The following is a 13,670-nucleotide window of genomic DNA, read 5'->3' as shown; positions in this document are numbered from 1 at the left end:
ATTATACACATCTGAACGAAATGGTATAAACATATAGTGTATAAATAAAAGTGACGGCAAAGCCCGTATATGCCTAATTAAAACGAAATAATACAAAAGAGAAAACGAAAAAGACCAAAAAAAACAAGAAAGTGCCAACTACACTACAACCCACGCGTTGCGTGGGGAAGCACCTAGTTTATAAACAACAAGAAAGATCTCTTTCCTTAATGGTCCGTGTGGAGATTTTTCACATCCCACAAATCCTATTGGGTACTTTCATCAACCTAAAAATAAATACTAAAAAGAAAGAGACATGGTGTGTGGCCCTTTATGGGTGTTACTAAAAGTGTGAAGAGAGTGGAACCCCATGATCACACTTTTTAACATTGGTCTCTGCAAATTGTAAAAAAGATTCCTGCAAGTGGCTAAAGCCAAACTCCAAAATCATATTTTGGTTACTACAGAGAGAAACCAAAAAAACATCTCATTAAATTAGACACATCAAGAAAAAAGAAGAGGGTTGAATGAAAGTGAAAAGACCCCCAAAAATAGACAAATAAATGAGAGGAAAACTTATTATGTAACAATGATGATGATATTTTAGTTTGGGGCCTTGTCCATCCTCAAAGAGACTTTTTTCACTCTCGAGAGCTTCATCCATGGCAGCAACAAGAGACTCTCCATTCATTGATTCAATCAGTCAGTTTCAGACTCAGTAGTGGTGTCTTGAACGGCAAGACGTTCAGAGATATCAGCTAAAGATTTAAGATTGCATTTGATTAAAGCCTCAACAAAGTAACAAGTCTCATCCTTTGTGTTCCCTTCTGGTACATCAACCACAAATGACTCAATCACAAGTGTCCCTCCTGTTCTTCCTCCTCCTCCTCCTCCTCCTCCTATAGTCTCAGGGTGAAGTGAAATGATCGATGAATAGTTCTAAAATCCCCACACAAAAGAATAAAAGATCAGATTAGTGATTCAATCAAATCAATGATATGTGTAGTAAAAAAAGTAAAAGTTTTACTGACCTTGAGTCTGTGATCACCACCAACGATTCTGATACTGAGAATATGCTCATTGTCATCAAGTAACTCCAACCTCTCAGTACTTCTAGTAGCTGGTAAACCAGATTTAACATCGACCTCTCTAACTGTACCAATCTCCATGTTCCCTTTCACCACACACCTACTTATAAATGGTTTATACTTCTGTGGCTGATCAAATCTTCTCACAAGTGACCACACCTACAAAACCAGATCAAACCAGATTCGGGTTTTATACACACAATAGTCAAAAATGGAAACTTCTATAAATAGAAACCAAATCGATTCGTCTTCTTCAACATTTCTGGATTGAACTAACCAATTGAGCCAAATATAGAAAGCATTATTTACAGACCAAAACAGAGAGAAACAGAGAGAAACAGAGAGAAGCTTACGATATGAACAGGAGCGTTGATATGTTTAACAAGCGTAGAGCTACACTGATTGTGAAGAAGCTCATGTTGATGATGTCTTCTTATAAACTCTCTCTCCTGACTCTGACTCAGATTCGGATTCACCAAGCTTTCATTCCCGTTAGCTTCCATCTTTCTTCTTCCTCTTCCTCTGTTTTCTTAAGCCACGGTGAAAAATCTCTACACCTCCGTGTTTTAAGATACAACCGAACAAAAAAAAACACCAGACGAGAAAGAGAAAGAAATAAAAGGTAAAAGATATGAGCTTTGAATCTTCTAAGAGATCTGATCTGAGTGAAGTTTTTTTTTTTGGTTTATAATTTTTCCGGCGAGATCTTACGATGAATGAAAGATTTAAGATTACAGTCGCCGTATTTGGAGGGAGAGAGAGATGATAAGAAGAAGAAGAAGAAGAAGAAGAGTAAGAGAGAGAAAAAGAGAGAAGAATCCTCCAACAAACTTTTTCTCTCTCTCTGTTTAAATATCACTATTATTACTGAATTTAATAGACTTTTTTGTTCAGAGTGAGAGATTTTATATTTTTTTTTTTTTAAAAAATGGTAAAAAGAAAAAAGTTTTTTGATTGGACGTTTAAAAAAAAGAAAAAAAGAGGAGTAAAGGTCCTTTCTTTCTAATTTCACTACTCTTATTGGATGCTTTCTTATGTTATCCCACTCATTTCTCTTTATTTACGCTATTGCCCCTCTTTTTTGTTGACCATTGTACCCCTCTTGTTAATTCCTTTTTTTGATCAGTGATTTTTTTTTTCAACGAAGACTCCATTCTTAAAAAGTAAACTATATTTATTAATAAAAAGGAAAAAAAATGCCTAGCTACATAAAGTATCGGAGAATGCATGGTCACACATGCCAAGTATAATATTGTATAATCAACTACACGAAGTATATGTATTACATGACCACATGCATGAACTATATGACGTTATGTGTTCAACACCCTAAACATATAATCCAGTAGACTGACTCCGGCGAATACCGACGTTGACTCCGGCGTTGACCAACACTGACCAAAAAAAATATTTTAAATTTTTTAAATTTAAAATTTAAAATAAAAAATTATTATACTAAATTAATTATGGTTTTTCATGAATAAAAAACATATTCTATTCAATATCCAAATATTTTTTATATATCTCTAATATATTCACTCTTATAATTAGTTACTTTTTATTTTTCAAGCTAAAGTAAATAGTTAAATAAAAATTATTTATAATTATTTTCAAGACAGAAATCATTTATAATTATTTTCAAGATATAAAAATCATTTATAATTATATTTAAGATATATATATATATATATATATCTGATAATCAGAATATTTATACTACAAAATCAATAAAATCAAACTCAACTACTTTCATTAGAAAATAATATGCAAAAGATTGAGTATATGACTCTTTACTCTAAATTTTGCATGGTATACAAAATTTTAGATACTCTTTACTTTAAAATTTACATACTCAAAATAACATATAAATTAAACAACAACAACAACAAGATTCACAATATTTACTTTTAATAATAAAAGATAAAAATACAAAAAATTCATTTTAGCAAAACAAATATATTTGATTTAAGGGTATGTTTGCAAAAGGGTATAGAATAAGAGTATTTTTGCAAATGCCTTTATATTATATCTTGAAAATAATTATCAGTGATTTTTATTTAACTATTAGTTTAGCTTTAAAGTTGAAAATTAACTAAGTATAAGAATGTTAATTTAATTTTTAGATTTTTTCTAAGGTTTGGATTCTCTATTTTATATTTATAATATAGTATTGAGGAGTTAGGATTTAGTATTTGGAGTTTAAGGCTTAGAATTTAGTTATTTTATATATAGAAAAGGAGTATTTTTTAAAATGGACAACATAAAAGGGTATTTTTGAAATGACATAGGAAAAAAGGTATTTTTGAAAATCTTCCAAGAATGAATACATTAAAAATATATAAAAAATATTTAGATATTGAATATAATATTTTTAATTAATAAAAACCATAAATGATTAAATATAGTAATTTTTTAGTTTTTATTTTTAATTTTATAATTTTTTTTGGTCAACACCAGAGTCAACATCGGTCTTCACTGGAATTAATCAATCAGTGTACCAGATTATATGTCTATGATGTTGAACACATGACGTCATATAGTTCATACATGTGGCCATGCAATACATATACTTTGTATAGTTGAGTATACAATAGTATACTTGGTATGTGTGACCATGTATTCACCTATACTTCATGTAGGTAGCCATCTTTTTCCCTAATAAAAAAGTAGTTTATGTAATTTGTTTTATAGATTAATTATATACATAACTAAATTTTTTTACCTTTTGAATGTAAAACCTTACAAATATATGCGCAAAATTGTTTTAATTAAAGTTTATTGTTTTTTTACTATAGGAACCATATCATATAATTCATTAGGTAGTGATTTATTGATGGAAAATATTGTTTTTTTTTATTTAAAGATAGTAGTATTGTTATTATATTGTAATATTCTAAAATATATATATATAGTATAATTTATGTATTGTAGCTTTGTATGTTTTTTTTTAAATGAAATGATATAAATAATTGCTAAGTAAAGGTGATTAGTGAGTGATATTTTTTTTTTGCATGTAAATTTTATTAATAAAAAGAAAAATAGTGTTTGATTGCTAAACTTCTTTAGAGTAATAGTAAGTAGGTTTAGAAGACTATTTTTCAACTATTTTTTTCTAAAAAAATTACCCTTCATGCTTGCAAAGATTAAATTAAAATAGTAAAAAAATCAGAATAATAATTTGAGTGTAGTAGGCGGAGGATGTTGTTGATCTTGGCTTCAAAGAATTATCTAGCTTTAACATACCGCTGTAGCGAGAATTATAAACTTATTAAGGAATAAGGTGAGACTGAGATACACCAAAAAAAGAAAAAAAAAAAACATTGGGTTCATAAATATATATGAAACATCTTATATGAAAAATTAAGGAGATGAAAAATCAAGCAAGATGCTTGGACAGATCATGCTCTTAGTAATGCAACCAAAGAAGAAATGGTTACGCGTTTTGTATATATACATATATGTTGATATGTCCCAGTTAGCCAAATAATTACTAGTTGGAAGTTTGTTTGGAATCGTGACTGAGCCATAGTACATACTATATGAACGCAAGTTTTGGAGTATCAATGAACCATGCAAACAACAGACCAATCTAGTTTAGGATAAGAACAATATAGTTGGCATCTAGTAAAAACACAGGATAAAATTATTTTAAAAAAAACTTATGCATGTGATGACCAAACCAAAAACATTTCTTATTCGAGGTATAGAAAATTGTCAAAATTATTGAGGTATATATTACAGCACTCTTAGTGGTATTTTCCAATTGACGAGTAACTAAAGCAAATATAATACTGTTGTTGTCGTTCCAATACAAAATTACGACTATGATTAAACTCATAACTCGTCCTAGTGGGTTATGAGTTATTATACTAGTATATTGTAAATGATCGAGCAAAAAAAAAATAGATACAGAACTTTAGGGTTTGCTTCACGGCCTTAACTTTTCCTGACTCGAAGAGCCAATCTTGATAGAGCAAATGGTCCCACGTGCTTTATCCAACACTTTATGAAATCCTGAATAAAATTATCTCAAAGTGACAAAGATTTCAATAAACATTAAAAAGATTTGGCTCTTATAATGTCATCTCCAGAAAAAGAAAATTCGTTGCTAACTTTGTAACGTGCTAAAGTATTCTCGAGAATACGAACTACCTCAAAGATTATTATATACAGAAATTAGATAGATACCTATATAGGCCATAGACATGGGTGCTTTCTAATTTGTAGATTGGCTTTGGCTCGTTATAATAGTACGTACAACTTTCGAATTAGTTCTCTATATACTCAAAGTAATTAATAAGAGACCACATTATAAAAGTTTGAGGTATAATTGGAAAAGTAGCACTTTTACTGATGTCAATTTTTTTTTTTTTTGGTGCTATAAACGTTTGTTGATAAAAACATCAAAACTAAACGTATTTTAGATTTGCCTTTTATTGTAATTACTATTCAGTTTCGTTTCACATTCTGACTATATACGGTACTGGTTATGAAGCCAGACGACCAATAATTTCACACATTTTTTAAGTTTAATCAGAAATGTTTTTGGTAGTACGTAGAAATATGTTTTCAGTCAGACAGTGTTCAGTTATAAAACAGAGGAAACCAAATTTGGCGGCTGATGCTATTTATGATCTTTAATATCGACGATTTTCTTTCATCATGTTTGGTTTCAAAGCTAGCCGTAGCCACGATTTAATCAACTAATGAGGTTGGATTATTAAAAAAAAAATCTCAATTAATAAAGTAAATCCATTTTCACTTATTATCCAAAAAGATGTCCATACCAACATGCAAGTAACTATTTTTATGATAATTACGATAATAATTTTTTGATATAAATAACAAATAAACTAATTGTCGTTGACAATAAAAATAAAAATAAGAATAAAAAGATTTTTTGTTTTTGAAAATATTAGACAAAATCGGGGTCCACAGTTTGGATAAAGTATAATTAAAACGCTTCAAAGTAACGTTTTCTAGAGATTGCGTATCTTACATTCACGTTTGGTTTTTCTTCTTCTAAATAATTTTTTTTTTTTTTTGTGAGTCTTTGATGGTTGAATTAGCATTTTAATCAACACATTGACTTCAAATGTATATATATACTAGAATATGACCCGTGCTAGAGCACGGATTGAAATTCTTTCATTTTGTTTATTTGGTAATTTTTATTTAAAACATCGTATATGTAATTATTTTATTTGTTTTAAAAGTTTTTTTGGATGGAACACTATGCAATGAAATCATATACTGAATATAACTTATAAAAATAACATCTATTTTGTAAGATATATTCTAGTATATCTAGATTTTGATCCGCGATATAGTGCGGATTAAGTTGTGTGGTAAAAATATTAATTTTTGTTTGTTAATTTTCTTTGATTTGTTTAGTATTTAAAATTATACTATTGTATTTTGATCGTTAATACTATAATTTAACCTATAGTATAATGTATATTAATTTTTAAGACCAAATATGTAACGTATGTTTGTCAAAATCATTGTGACCGAGAAAGTCTACCAAACAACGTTATTCCAAACTTAAATTTAATCCGACAAATCATATTTTTAAATTTTTAACCCGTGCTCTAGCAAGAAATCATATTTCTTGAAATTTTTCATATTATAGTGACATATTATTGACCCGTGCTATAACAAATCAAATTAGAGTGTTTATAATTTTTAACTTTTTGATCTATCATATATTTATGATATTCTTAAAAATATCAAATTAAACTATTTTTAAAGATTCCAAATTAAATTATTTAAAAAGTTTATTATAGCATATAAAACTATACAATTCAACAAAAGAAATATATGAAATGAATTTAAATATTTAAAATTTTGACTGTTACTTAGTCAAAATTTTCTGATAAAGTAAGGTACAATTTTATTTTTTAGTATAATCGGAAATCACTTGTAATATGCGGAAGAGTGATTAATTTCTGAGATTTTTTTGCCTAAATATGGTTAGTTAAATATTCTTTGGAGATTTTATTTGATTCCTTAGAATATATTTTTAATTGGATGAATATATTTTTAAGAGGATCCTAATCCTAAATCTATATAACCTACCAAATAATTAATCCATATAACCTATCAAATAATTAATTTTAGTTATAATCTATGTTAATATTATATAGTCTACCAATTTCAAGTTGTGTACTTCCGTTTTATTAAAAAGGGGATAACAAATAGTCTTCACACTTGATGACGCATTGCAAAAATGATTATATAATAAAAAAAAATTATCAAACAGAACTTTCAAGTGTGTAAAAATGTGTGCAGTTTTGTGTGTCTTTGGGTTTCATTCTTTTTAATGATACTATATTTTCATTTTCTAACACAATAACATGACACATAATTTATACATTATTTTTGATATTTGAAAAAAAAAACACTTCCAAAGTCACTCTTTTATTATAATTTTACTCATTTTCGTCCATTTAATATTAGATTTTAATTTGTTTATATATCTACGTAACTAAAACTTATCTTACATATCGAATTGGATTTTTTTTTCTTCCATTTATCCATATTTTAAAAAGAGCAATCTACCAAATACATTTTCCAAAATCGACGAAAAAAAATATCAAGTACCAACAAAATATTAAAAAAAAAAGGTTTTACATATACATGTACCAACCAATTCGATAAAAGAAAATAGTGTTTGTTGTTCTATAGCTAAAATTGGAATTAGATAGTTTCGTTTTATTATCCTTTCAATATACATGGACCGTACTTTTTTCATTCGCACTAAAACAACAAAATCACTTGTTTGACTTCCATATATATCGATCATATCATTCGAGAGGCCTTAAATATCTTAAGGATATTAGGACAAGAAGTAAGGATCACATAAATAGTAAGTCCATTGATTGGATGTAAAAGGACAATCACCTTTGTAGAGTGGGAATGTTTAGATTCACTTCATGCGTCGATATTAGTATAAATAGTATGACAACGATCGACGATAATTATAATTAGAGTATTTTATCAAAATAAAGATAAATTAAAGTGAAAGAGAGAAGTGGACCCAAAAACAAAGGTGTGGAAGAGATGTGAATAGAAAGAAAACTAATTTATAAAGATAGAAGCGAGGATCATGTGTTACAATATTGCATCTATATATCTTCGTTTTGACCATTCGGCTAAATTAACGTGAACACCATTAATGGCTTATGAATCAAAACCCCACACTTTGATCTCCATTAATATTCTTTTATTCGTTTACATGAAAAAGAAGATGATTTTGAGACCCATTCAATCTCACTACAAGTTCGAAATTTTTATTGGTTCCAAAAAGAAGAAAAACTATATGTTTGCTTTTGTTTTTACACAAAGAAAATTATATTTCACATATACGAAAATAGAAAAACCTTTGTAGTTTTCTTCATAATTTTTTTGGTTTGACGTGCATATTTATGTTTACATGGAAATTAAATTGAAAACCAAAATTTTGATGTAGCAAACATGTTTTTTTAGTTTTTTCGTAAAATATTTCCTAAAGTCTCAACTAGCAAATTAATAATTTATGTAAAAAAAACATAAGGACAACTATTATCAGAAAACACAAATGGAACAGGAAATTTTTTCAATAAGTTTAGCATTTTACGTTTAGAATTAACCGAAACAACTTACTTAAAAATTTTAAAATTGTGTTTTTTTTTTGTTGTTGTAAGCATAAAACAAATATAAAAAATTGTGGAAAAAAAAACAAATATAAAAATAAACGCAGTGCAAACAAAATTATGATGCCGAAATGACTAAATCTGATAAGACATTGACAAGAAACAAATTTTAACAAACCTAAGGGATCTCAGTTGCATCTAGGAGGCACAATATATATTTGATAGATAGATTCCTTCTATATAGTGGCACAAACTTATTTTGATATATATCAAAGTTGCCCAACTCAAATTCTAAAACCAGGACCAAATTGTCTCATGCTTAGATAGGCTGGTCTCAAAATGAACCTGCTTAGCTTATCACAACCACCATACATCTTATTACTAACATGTCAATGAGATTCAAACGAATGCTTATAAAATAAAAGATAAAAACCCATAACCAAATATTCGAAATCTCGAACTGAGTTCTTACAAATACTAAAATACCATAAATGTTGTACATTTGACCCCCAAAAAATATTCGAAATATTTTAGGCTAATGTTTCTGGGTCGACTTTAAACAAAAGAAAGATAAAATAATTAAGAAAGCAAAAGATCAAACCTGACTTTTGATTAGTCTTGTGCCCTAATGATTCAATATAAAATGAGCTGATATGATATGTTTCTTCCTCCATTGTACGTTGACTGCCACTAGCTTCAAAGATCAAACAAGTCATCGAAATCCATATCCATGAATTCATCTGGGACATAGCTCTCCTCTTGTACAGCTTCACTTCTCTCATTCCAATATGCTTCCTCTGAAAATAGTTCAAATGGAATTTCAGCTGCGTCTAGTACAATACAACCTTCTGGTGCGTTATTATCAGCTTCACTTTTCTCATTCCCATCTGCTTCCTCTGCAAAGAACTCAAGTGGAGTGGCAGCTGGGTCTAGTTCAAGACAACCTTCTGGTGCGTTATCAGCTTCTTTCCCTGTAAGAATGTAATGAGGCACCTGGTGAGAGAATCTAAGCATTTCTTCCTTTGGAATCTCCCTCACATTGTTTCCATCTATGCTTCTGCGGAAAACAGTCTTGAATCCTTCAGCTTTGATTAAGAGAGCCACACTTACACTTTGTTTGTCTTCGGTATAGTCATCAAGAACTTGCACAATCTCATACTTGTGTTTAACTTCCTCAGGAGTATTCTTATCCCACTCAGGAGACCAGTTTCGATACAATGCCCAAACTTGCCCCGTTTTGGGAAGAACGAAGTAGAGTCCTCTTATAACATCGTTGGTGCATTCAACTTTGTGAGAAAAGGGGCTTTTTGTATTTGTAGCTTCGTATCTCCCTGACGTAAACTCCCCACATGTTTTAATAAAACCAGAGCCTATCCAGTCTATATGACCAAATTCACTAGTGCTTTTGGAACTAAGCCACCTGATATACATCTTAAAGGGTTCCAAAGAAATCACCTTTTCGATCCAAGCGTAAAACCGTGGCATCCCATCATCGTTGTCATAAGCTGCCCAAATTTGGTCTTCTTTAAAAGAAAAGTCAGATCGGTCAAGATCAAAGTTGTGAAAGTCTGAATCTGGAACAATGATTGTCTTCACTTCCTCAGCTGATCTTATAACCTCATCATCCATCTTCACTTTCTCAGCTGATTTTACAACTTCATCATCCATCTTCACTTCCTCAGTTGATCTTACAGCCTCATCATCCATCTTCACTTCCTCAGCTGATTTTACAACCTCATCATCCATCTTCACTTCCTCAGTTGATCTTACAATCTCATCATTTGTCTTAGCTGATCTTACAGTCTCATCATTTGTCTCAGCTGATCTTATAACCTCATTATCTATCTTCACTTCCTCAGCTGATTTTACAACTTCACCATTTGTCTCATCTGATCTTATAACCTCATCGTTTCTCTTCACTTCTTCAGCTGATCTTACTACAACCTCATCATTTTTCTCATCTGATCTTACAACTTCATTGTTTGTCTTCACTTCTTCAGCTGATCTTACTACAACCTCATCATTTTTTTCATCTGATCTTACAACCTCATTGTTTGTCTTCACTTCTTCAGCTGATCTTACTACAACCTCATCATTTTTCTCATCTGACCTTACAACCTCATTGTTTGTCTTCTCTTCTTCAGCTGATCTTACTACAACCTCATCATTTTTCTCATCTGATCTTACAACCTCATTGTTTGTCTCCACTCTTTCAGCTGATCTTATTACAACCTCATCATTAGTCTCAGCTGATCTTATAACATCATCATCTATCTTCACTTTATCGACTGACTTTTTAACCTCATCTTTCTTTCCACTCATCTTGATCGTTGCCTTCATACGTTTCTTCTTCCCTTCAGTTACCCTCACTTTTTCTTCCAGTTCATTCATCATCTTCGGAAGTCTCCTCAAAATTTCTGACTGGCCTCTTTCCATAAGCACTTTATCTACAACATCATCAGGTAACACCGTTGCTGGTACATGAGGATGACGACGAGAGCCGCCTACGTTGTTGGGCGTTTCAGTACTTCCACTGGCTACAACATTTCTTGCACTTGTTTGACCACGCATATGGGACTCATCTTTCTTCGACCTCTTGATAGCAGTATCCTTTTCTTGCGACTCCCCACGCTTTCTTTTCACTTGTGCTTGTCGAACCACATTCTCAGCTTGATTTGTGGCATTTCCGCTGCTAGAACCAGCCGTTCCTGATGAAAAATCCCACTGAAAAATAGGGTTAACAGATGGTGGTGCAGCAGGCTCTCTCCTAGTAGACGACGAAGGACCAGTTGATTTTTTTGTTGACGCTTGCTTTTTGGAACTCTTGCGCGGCGGCTTCGGAACAGTTGAAGGAGGAGGAGGTATCTCCAGTGCAATAAAACCCTTCTTACAGGTTAGACAAAGCAAGTGCTTGTTAACATAATCCCTTGGATACTGATATATCGTCCTGCATATCCCACACTTTGTCCAAAAATTAATATTCTCCTCCGGCATCGTCGAAGAAGACGAACCCGTACTGAATAGATTCGTACGGACAGGGGGCTTCAGAATAACAGGCTCATACACAGCATGAGGAGTACTCCTGCTAGAGGTTGGACGGTGTGGTCGAACATTCATGCTCTGTGTTGTTGGGACAATTTTTTGAACTTCTTTGGCTCTCTTCTCGTCGTATGAAGTTCTCCGCGTCTCGTTAGATAGTAGATCCCAAGCTTCTGAAACCAGGTCATACGCACCTTTAGCGTTGTCAGCATTGTTTTTATCCGGATGGAGCATAAGAAGTAGTTTACGGTATTGTTTCTTCATTGCTTCAGCATTAGCAGTGGGATCTACACCAAGGATACCATACCAATCAGCTGCTCCGCAGATTTGTTTCTCAGCTGAGATGTAAACATCGATAGCTGTCAACAATTGTTTCAGACCACCCAGGTCGGGAAACAAGTTTTGAGCTTTGTTAGCGAATCTTTTTGCACCGTTGTAGTCCTTTTCTTTAACCTTCCTCTCAGCAACATCCATTGCCCTTTTCGCTTCGTCCTTGTTGCACTCCATGTCCTCGACAGTTACTTCGTCGTCCCAAACTATACTCAGACGAACGTACGGTTCGCACCTGGAAAGTGAAAGGAGAAAAGAAAAGAAAGAGATTAGATTCAGTTTTTTTTTACAGAAGCATATCATGTGTTTAGGTGACTCTAATAGAAAAAAATATTCAGTAGAATCTGAGGATATTTAAACGAGTACAGATATGTTCCTATAAAACGATAGATATATATATATATATATATATATATATGTTTCTACATGCATGAAGGTTTTAACTAGCTGCATGTTCTCATGATTTGATATATAGATACAGATCTGATCTAACAGGATTAACATATAAATGCGAATCATTAGCTCAAGGAAATAAAATCTTATGCGATGGAATTGGTCTCAACCGGTTCGACTCTCTCCGATCCTACCGCAATATTTCATTTAAAAAACAAGAATGGAGAACCAATCTTTGGCCAAATTAGCATGTCTAAGCCGCACAATAAACACAAAATAATTTACATGAAATGCAATCCATAGAATACAAAATATGAATACAAGTTTGTGCGGGCAATTTCGCTGAATACAAAACGGATACACAAGGCTCATATATATATTTAAGAAAGATCTTGAGAATCTATCAATCTATTGCAATCAAACATATATCTTAACAACAAGGAAAGATGGAGATTTAAATGAAGACCCTCAAGATCAATAACAACATTTAAACAATGCTGAAGAACCAAAAAAAGAACTCAATCAAAGCCACAAAAAAAACTCAACTATGATGATTACGGATCCTCAAACTCTAATAAGAGAAAAACCTAACTTGAACCACAATTCACCAAACCCAAAATCAGAATCCACAATATTCTTATAGAACCAATTGAATCTCCTAATAATCACCACGACCCCAAAAAAAACACCATAATCCACATTTCAATCAACGCAAACAATCAAACCAACTCGAGACCCGGGAAAATTCTAACCAGTTCAAAAACATTTCAAACGGATCTAAGAGACAAACGCTACATCGACTGCCCTAGAGATCAAAACCCAAATTCACCATCACAGAGAGTTTAAACGTGTGATACAAACCAAAAAAAACCTAATCCATCACTGTAAAATCAAACCCATAAACTCAATTTTACTCTAATATAAGCGAGAAGCATGGAAGATAAACGAAAGGAGTATACAAAGTATATAATAGATAAGAAGAAACCATGAAAATAGGTGACAACATACCAATCGTTGGATCACAACTCCGAGGATAAGAATATTCAGACAAGCTTTTACTACAAGAACCAGATACACCCTTCTCTTACAAAAACCCTACTCTGATTTTATTTTATTTTCTCTCTCTCAAGAACAACCTCGTATATATCAAATGTGAGATACCTATTTATGGGATATAATATTTAATAAGTTGTTCAAAGTAAACATA

At 31.5% G+C, this 13,670-nt stretch overlaps 2 protein-coding genes across 2 annotated transcripts; both read right to left on the bottom strand.

Annotated features, from left to right (window-relative positions):
- Nucleotides 448-1,912, bottom strand: LOC104728279 (abscisic acid receptor PYL8). Its single transcript, XM_010447282.2, has 3 exons — nucleotides 1,421-1,912; nucleotides 1,011-1,226; nucleotides 448-918 (listed from the first exon to the last, which is right to left on the bottom strand). The coding sequence occupies exons 1-3, from the start codon at nucleotides 1,568-1,570 to the stop codon at nucleotides 679-681; spliced, it is 606 nt and encodes a 201-aa protein (XP_010445584.1). The 5' UTR covers nucleotides 1,571-1,912; the 3' UTR covers nucleotides 448-678.
- On the bottom strand, nucleotides 9,292-12,297 carry LOC104728270. Its single transcript, XM_019235804.1, has one exon. The coding sequence runs from the start codon at nucleotides 12,245-12,247 to the stop codon at nucleotides 9,398-9,400; it is 2,850 nt and encodes a 949-aa protein (XP_019091349.1). The 5' UTR covers nucleotides 12,248-12,297; the 3' UTR covers nucleotides 9,292-9,397.

Source organism: Camelina sativa, chromosome 2 (assembly GCF_000633955.1).
Source record: "Camelina sativa cultivar DH55 chromosome 2, Cs, whole genome shotgun sequence".
Lineage (NCBI taxonomy): Eukaryota > Viridiplantae > Streptophyta > Magnoliopsida > Brassicales > Brassicaceae > Camelina > Camelina sativa.
The sequence above is the reverse complement of the archived record's forward strand: the minus strand, read 5'-3'. Positions and strand labels throughout refer to the sequence as shown.